This window comes from Populus nigra, chromosome 4, assembly GCF_951802175.1.
Source record: "Populus nigra chromosome 4, ddPopNigr1.1, whole genome shotgun sequence".
NCBI lineage: Eukaryota > Viridiplantae > Streptophyta > Magnoliopsida > Malpighiales > Salicaceae > Populus > Populus nigra.
The window spans coordinates 10,691,067-10,699,524 of NC_084855.1; the positions used below are offsets into that span (position 1 = coordinate 10,691,067).

General features: G+C 32.6%; 1 protein-coding gene across 1 annotated transcript; it reads left to right on the forward strand.

Moving 5' to 3' along the window:
* Positions 1 to 2,962: 2,962 nt before the first annotated feature.
* On the forward strand, positions 2,963 to 4,309 carry LOC133691092 (GATA transcription factor 4-like). Its single transcript, XM_062111426.1, has 2 exons — positions 2,963 to 3,495; positions 3,647 to 4,309. The coding sequence occupies exons 1-2, from the start codon at positions 3,262 to 3,264 to the stop codon at positions 4,154 to 4,156; spliced, it is 744 nt and encodes a 247-aa protein (XP_061967410.1). The 5' UTR covers positions 2,963 to 3,261; the 3' UTR covers positions 4,157 to 4,309.
* The last annotated feature ends 4,149 nt before the right edge of the window (positions 4,310 to 8,458 follow it).

Sequence of the window (8,458 nt, forward strand, 5' to 3'; positions counted from 1 at the left end):
GAGTTTTAATAAGATTTTAAATCATTTTATGGTTACGTACTTATGTTTGAATATATATATGTTAACCTTACTAAAAATCATCTTTAGATAGAGGAAAAAAGAAAAAATAATGATTTTTAGGACATATATGTTTTATTACCTCAACCATTATACAAACACATACACAAGTGGTTTTGGGCCTTTAGGGTAAAGTGAAAAGATGGACTACTAAATAACATTAAGATGTCACGTGACCAGAAAAGAACTAATCAACTTCCAAATATAATGTATAAAATGCCAGCATTTATCTTCATTTCCTGCTAAAAAAACTAAAGAAAGTAAAAGTGAATTAACATAGTTTACCCTGTATAAAAATAAACATGGTAAGGAGAATCAATAACCCTAGCAAGGGAATAAAGGGTGAATTAACTAAAAGATAAGAATCTTTATGTAACTATTGCAACTAAGATGGTTGAATGAAGTTGACAAAGCTTCTTAAGTAGTAAAGTGCATAGCAGAACCATAAACCCACAATCCATTACACTAATTTCATTACTTCTACACTCTATATTGACACGGGTACTATATTAAAAGCAACAAACATGAAAGAAGGAAACATCTTTCTTGACTAAAGACATAAATCATTAAAATAAACCAAAAACACAAAAATCTTTTAAACCTACAAAGCTATTGCATCGACTCTAATCTTCAAAATCAAAATAAAAGATGTTTAATACTATTATGTTTAACGGTGAATTTCAATTAGGTTTTACATTAATTGGATATTAAAAATATTTTTTTTCTAAATAAAAACTTGGAAAATAAAGTCTTTATGAGCACACCACCTGGATTTGAAAAGGGAATTGATAAGCATAAATCATGCAGACTAAAACAATCTTTATATAACCTCAAATAGTCTTCTGAAGCATGATTTGAAAATTTTAGAAATACTGTAAGATGTTATTGTTACATTGAAGAGAAGGTAAAATTACTATATTGATTGCTTATGTAGATGACATAATCCTGACAGGTGATGATAATATCGAGATAGAAAGACTTAAGAAGAAACTTGCTAAGGATTTTAGTGCTTCAAGATAATTTATTATAATGGATTTTTCCAAGTCTAAAGGTATATTTATCACTCAATAAAAATATATACTTGATTTACTTGATGAAACAGGGTTGATAGGATGTAAAGCAGCTGAAACACTAATTAAAGTCAACTTAAACCTCCAACCTACTAAAACTAAAGAAATGGTGAATTAAAAGTAATACGAAATACTCGTGGGCAAATAGGATGTAAAGCAGCTGAAACACCAATTAAAGTCAACTTAAACCTCCAACCTACTAAAACTAAAGAAATGGTGAATTAAAAGTAATACGAAATACTCGTGGGCAAATTAATTTATTTGGCCCATATACACCTAGATATAGCCTTTGTAGCAAGTATGGTCAACCAATCAATGTATTCACTTGGCACGAGGTATTTTGATGTCGTTAATAGAGTTTTGAGGTACTTGAAATGGACTCCTAAAAGATATTTATTGTTTAAAAACCATGGACATTTACAAGTTAAAATGTACACCGAAACAATTGGGCCAAAAGTATAACTAATAGAAGATTAACTTTTAGTTATTGTACCTGTGTTAGAGAGAATTTAATTATTTAGTGAAGCAAAAAAAAAAGGTGTTGTGGCAAAGAGAAGTGCACAAGATAAGTTTAGAACAATTGCAAATGAAATTTATAAAGTTGTGTGGATTAAAAGGCTTTAGAAAACTTGAAGATTCTTAACTCCTCGCTCATGAAGGTATATAATGGAAATAAAATTGCTATCTCAATTGCTCATAATCCAGTTCTTCATGATAGAACAAAGCACGTGGAAGTTAATAAATACTTTATCAAAGAAAAGATTAATAGTGGAATGATTTGCATGTCATATATTCTAACCACTGAGAAAGTTATCGATGTACTTGTAAAGGGACTTCACAAAAATAATTTGACTACTTGATCGACAAGGTGTTTAATAGAAGATATCTTAAAGCCAGTTTGAGGAAGAGTGTTGTAAAATAAAATATCACTGCTAGAAAATTAGCAAATTCCAACGAAAATATCGATATAATATTTTATTATTTCTAAAAGGTGATTTTAACATCAAAGAATATACAGGCATTGATTGGGTAGATACTAAGCAAATAGGAGATCTACTTCTAGATATTTCATGTTTATAGAAGGAAATATGGTAACTTAAAAGATCAAGAAATAGAAAACAGTAGCTAGATAAAATGCAGAGGTAGAATCTTTAGGCATGACCCATAGGATGTTCGAGTTATTAAGATTGTTCTAAACGTGATTAATTATTAATATTAGGAGTAAGTATGAAGTAAAACTACAAATTATGTGTTGCTGCACAAGCACTCTTTCAAGTAAACTTTAGTTAGCATTGCCGACACAAGAAAAGTTCGTGAATAGCGGTGATGTGTGATTAATAAGAACGTAACTTCAACGATGAGATGCATAAGCAATAAGGAAGGAGGAAGGCATTTATCTCCAATTCCCTTGTCTCAATTAGTCAATATCTTTCGGCCGGAGGGCACTTGCCGTCCAAGTTTACAAGTATTTTATCCATTACAGATTTAAAAATCAAATATAAAGATGTGAAATTCCCATGATTTTTTTTTTTAATTCAGGAGAGGAGGGGTTCTAATACTGAACCCACATTGAAATTAAAAATGTCCATGCCTCCATTTTTTGATAAAAAAAAAACTATGGCTTTGAATATAAAAGCTGAGCCTAACCCTCTCTTCCTTAATGGCAACACTGCTTCATAACCAATTAGGGACCATTGTTTTCAGTGCTTATAATTAATTATAACTAATTAAACTATCTAATCACACAAACTAATGCCACCCATAACTGGCAACAGTACCCCATAATTAATAAGCCAGCTGATAAGCTAAACTACAGCCTGCCTATGGGCAGCATAAATGCATTAGCCCCCATATCTTCACAACTAGTCAAGCATGTGTATCCATGTGTCCATCAGTGCATGAAAACCTCCACTCTTACTTGACCCTTTAAAATTCCTACTCTCTCCTCCATTTCGCTCCCTTCAGAGAGAGAGAGAGAGAGAGAGAGAGATGGGGAGCAACTCAATCCTCTAGTTTTCTGTAGCTAGGCTCTCTCTTGGGTTTCTGTATCGTATGCATCCTTCCTCTCCAAAAGTAAGAGCTGGAGAGGGAAACAATTAAAGCCCACATCAAATAATAAGAACACAGAAAAAAAATGGATGTCTATGGAGGAGTCTCTACCAGCGCACCTGATTATTTTCTCATTGATGACCTTTTAGACTTCTCTAATGATGACCTTCTCACCTCCTCCACCGAGCACCACCACCTTCCTCCACCTGAAACCTCCTCCATCCGCCGCCACCACCACCACCACTTCCCCTCTCCCACCACCTATATTAATAACACTTCTTCTCTCTCCACTGACTTCACTGACCATCTCTCAGTCCCAGTAGGCCACTCTCCAACACTCCCTCTCCATCTCTCGCCCTCTATTTCTTTTTTTCTTTTTTAATTCAGAATCATTTCTTAATTAAATTATATGTAAAAAAAAAATAACTTCACTAAAATGTTTTTATACTTATCTTTTTTTTTTTTTGCAGAGTGATGACGTGGCAGAGCTAGAGTGGCTATCGCAATTCATGGAGGACTCGTTCACTGACTTTCCGAGCACCATTAATATCCCAACCGACACGTCGTCTCGCAACAAATCTTGTAGCAAACGTTCACGAACCACCACCACCGCGACATCCTCCTCGGCAGATATCGAGACTGCGGTGACCGGGGAATCGAGACTGAAGAAGGAAAATAACGGAGCGCCACACTCTTCAGTGGAGACGGAAGGAGGAGCGCGGAGGTGCAGTCACTGCGCGTCGGAGAAGACACCGCAGTGGAGGACGGGTCCGCTGGGCCCGAAAACGCTATGTAATGCTTGTGGAGTAAGGTACAAGTCGGGTCGGCTCGTACCCGAATACCGACCCGCAGCGAGCCCGACTTTTGTGCTGACTCAGCATTCGAACTCGCACCGTAAAGTTTTGGAGCTCCGGAGACAGAAAGAGATGATGTTGAGGCAGCAGCAACAGCACGGTTATCAAGGTTATGAAGTTTGCTAACGTGTAATGATCTTAGCGGTTAAGGAGTCAGTAGCATAGTAACTGGTGGTTATTTTATCAAATTCCCTTTTTTTATTGTTAAAAAACCCTGAAAAAAGGAGATTAGTAGTGCAGCCTGTTAGTAATTGAATCTTGGCATCAATTTCTCTCGAAGACATTATTCCGGGTTTAATTTTTAACGATCACTTTTCAAGGCTGCTTGACTCCGACGTATAAGAACAACACTTCAGTAATTTTAAACACCTATCTGTAAAAGAAAACGCCGCTAATCTTAGTAATTAAATTTGAATTTTGTTTTTTTTGGTCCCATGGATTTTAATGTTTCAACTACCATTTTGAATTTGCGTGCCTCTTGTGATAGGAGATTACATGATGCGAGAGTGACTTTACACGTGATTCACTGCCAGCTGAGACGGAGGGAATATTCTTTTTCCTATTTTTGCTCTCACTTTATGAAATTTTGTTGTTCAGAGGGGGAGGAGGAAGGGAGACAGAGAGAGTTTGAAATTTGAAGATTGGGGGTAAAATGAATTGAACTTGCAGTCTTTATTACAGTTAAGTGACTGGCTGCCAAGTTCAGAGGGGGACAGTTACGGGTGACGATGTGGCCCAATTTTTTATGGGCGTGATTGTGATTGTGGAGAACTGGATGACTAGTCTCAATCAGACTGGTTTGTGTTTTTAGGGCAGAGTAGAAAACTGCTTCGGAGAGGGACGACTCGGATGCTTTTTTTTTGTTTTTAAATTAGCACAATTAATATAAAAAATTAGTGGAATAATTTCGTTTAAAAATAAATTGATAAAATAGCATGTTTTCACCTAAATACGTGTCAGAAGGGCTATATTTATTAAATGTTGTTATTTTTAAGCATGACAACTATATTGTTGTGCTTCAGAATAGCAACATTAAGTTAATGCGTGAAAGTCCTACCATCTGACTCAACTGGTCGGCTGGATAGATCCAATTGTATTAATCGGTTGATTGTTTTATATAAAAACTATAATTTTATGAATTTTTTCTTCTAAATATGTTTTATGAGTCAAAATATATATTTTTGTCCAACTTATATACTGAAAAATAGTTGTCCTCTATTTTTTAATGTCACTAATATAGTCGGACTTGTAATAGTAGATGATTCTGAGTAGTCAAATGTGGGTATGTCATAACTAATGAGGATTTGCCCCCAAATAGATCACTTGAATGGTCTTGCATATGCATTTATGGATCAGTGATAATAGGTGATGCGGTGCATGACAATCCATTGATGCTTGATTAATGTTTAAGCTCTCCTTGAAGTTAGAGAGAGTGGGAAAGTTTTTGAGTTTGATGCTTTGATTCCAAAAACGAGATACATGAGGAATTTTTTTATCTTGTGCTTCTGTTTTTTTTATTTGTTTTCTTTTTTTTAGCCTTTCAAGATTTATTATGAAAAGAAAATATAAATATAAGTTGAGTTACAAGTTCTTAATTTTAATATACTAAATGGTTTATTAAAATTAGAAAAGAAAAATGATAGTTCTTCACTTTCTAGTTATTAATGTTATGAGCAAAGTTTGTAAAATCTTTGATTTTTTATGTGTAATACTAATCAAAGTTTATTTTTATTGCATAGTGTGTTTTATTGCAAGGAAAACTTTAATGTAAATAGTATTAAGAAATCATGGAGCATTATTCTTAATGTGCTTCTTGGCATGGTGTGTTTTATGATAATGTTATTTGTTGTTTCTTTTTATGTCCTTTGAATGCAATGATTTGTAAATTTGAATTTTATTAACTATTTGGTGTTTGTTATCAAATCATCCCACTCAATTAAACAAATCAGAAGAAGAAATATTAGGAAGTACTTATAGCATTGGCACTGACAATTTAAACTAGGTTGCAAGAAATATTTTATATACTTTTGGAATTAACTACAAGAAATTGGACAATTAGAAAATTAATGTTGCGCTTATGAGATTTCACAATTGACTCTTCTTTCAAGTATTGATCCTATAATAAAAATGATAAAAGCTTTGGTTTTAGAGCTCACTTGAAATTTGGACAATTAAAATATGTTTTTTACATCAAATACAAGCTCATTAAAATCCCATACGAAGTCATAAAAAGCTTAAAAAAACCCAAAAAAATAATATAGGTTTTTCCAGTTTTTAACATAAATTAACCAAATCGAACTGAAATTGGTTGGTTGGAACCGGTTTCAATTTGGTTTTGGTTTTAATTTTTTTAAAAAAATGGTGTGGTTGTTTTTTAAACAAAAACCAAACTGAACAAAAAATAATCACCCCTAATTGAAAATATGTCTGCATAAGGAATTTTTTTGAAAAATGACATGGTTAGAATAAGATTTTAGGAAAATGATACAGTTTGAAAAAGTTTTGGAAAAATAACATAGTTTGAATAGAATTGTTATCCTGATTTGTGTTTTTATTAAAACCATGATTTAAAATCACAATTGTAATAAAAATCATAATTCGAAATCCCATATTTGATGATTTGATTAGAAATTCATTGTTGATGATACATTTGGTGTCTTATGTAGAAAAATGACAAAAATAGCTAATATTTGGTGCCTTGTCTTCCATCATCATCCCAATCTACTCTGTATTTTTCTTCTTAAAATTTTATACCCTTCTCATTTTGTAGTACATTTACATTCTTCTCAATTCTCTCTAAAACAACTTACTTCATTTCTCTATCTTCCATGCCTTTTCACTACAAATTCATTAATAAACTTTAAAAACCTTACTAAATCTCTAGTAACTGATGTTTTTTCATCTTTGATCATAGAATTATGTTACCCTACAAAAGAAACCCAGAGATAATAATCTCATAAAGAATATTACAATAAAATTTAAAAGAGACCCATTAATGATATACCTTAACGGAGTCAAGTTGGAGGAGAAGTCCATGGATTTTATGAGAAACAACATTAAAATCAAAACAGATGTTTATGACTATTTTGCTTGTTAAGACAATGAGAGAAGAGATGGGGTTGGTGTTGGTGTTGCTATCACTGTTATTGCTACTGTTAAAGGAGAGTGACAAAGGATTATCGCATTATTCATGCAGTCCATGTAAAATAATTAAGTTAATCCTATTTATCAATTATTCAACACCCTTGAACTGCAGGGTAACCCATTAAAAATAATAGTTACTTTCCAATGAAAATACAGTCGCTAATGACAATAGCGGTTGTTTAAGACAATTGCTATTTCTATTAGCAGTTTATTAATAAAATTATGATTCTCGTTAGCAGTTGAGTAAAAGTGTGTTATTTCCCCAATCCTTGTTTATCATGTGATATATCCTGAAATCTTTTACCAAACTATGTTAGTTTCATAAAAAGATCTTTCCATAAGAGTTTTTTATTTTATTTTAGCATAGTTTGGATAGTTGAATGCCTCATTAACGATTCGTAAATTACATATTACTCCAAGCGAATTAAAACCTCATACCTAATTTTCTTCCTTTTTCTTTTCTTATTTTCCCCCTCCCCCTTCCCCCTCAACAACCACTCGCGACGCTGTGTGCACCCTTCTTCCTCTCTTCCCATTTTGAAATACCCATACTACCACAGTGAGACAACCTGTTCTTTTTCTTTCTCCACCCACAGGTCTCTCTTAAATTTCCGACCTCCACCGTCACTGCCACCACTCGTCACCACCAAAACCCGAATTCAACACTTAAAAGTATGTTACACACTTCTCATACATCAATTTAATAGAATTTGTACTAATTTATGTTAATTGTTTATTTTGGTTTTTTTAAGGTATAGAATTAAATTTTTTAGGAAAAAATGGGGTTTTATGAATTATGTTAATTAGATATAAAATACATTAATTTGAGTTGTTAATTAATTATTTGTGAAGAAAATCGATGATTTTGGGTTGTGTCGATTGTGAATTAGGGTTAGGGTTAGGGTTGTGGTTTTTTAGGTTAAATTAGGGATTATATAGAATTAAGTATAAAATATGTTAATTAGTTATGAAATATATCAATTGAGTTGATAATCTTGTTATTTATATAGAAAATTGATGAGTTTGAGTTTTTACTGATTGTGAATTAGGGTTAGGGTTTTTAGGTTAAATCATGGATTTTATCAAATTAGGTATAAAATATGTTAATTAGCTATGAAATATTATTGAGTTGGTAATTTTGTTATTTATAGAGAAAATAATGAATTTTAGTTTTTGTCGATTAAGTTATTGCTAGGGTTTCATTTGAATAAACTTTTATCAAAATTATATACCTTGATTAACCCCACCATATTGATAAATTACTTATAATGAAGGGAGTAACGT

What these genes read in the sequence shown, in the direction of transcription:
- LOC133691092 (XM_062111426.1), top strand. Translation starts at nt 3,262, where the DNA reads ATGGATGTCTATGGAGGAGTCTCTACCAGCGCACCTGATTATTTTCTC. An exon ending in CTGACCATCTCTCAGTCCCA is followed by an intron (nt 3,496 to 3,646) that starts GTAGGCCACTCT and finishes TTTTTTTTGCAG; the next exon opens with AGTGATGACGTGGCAGAGCT.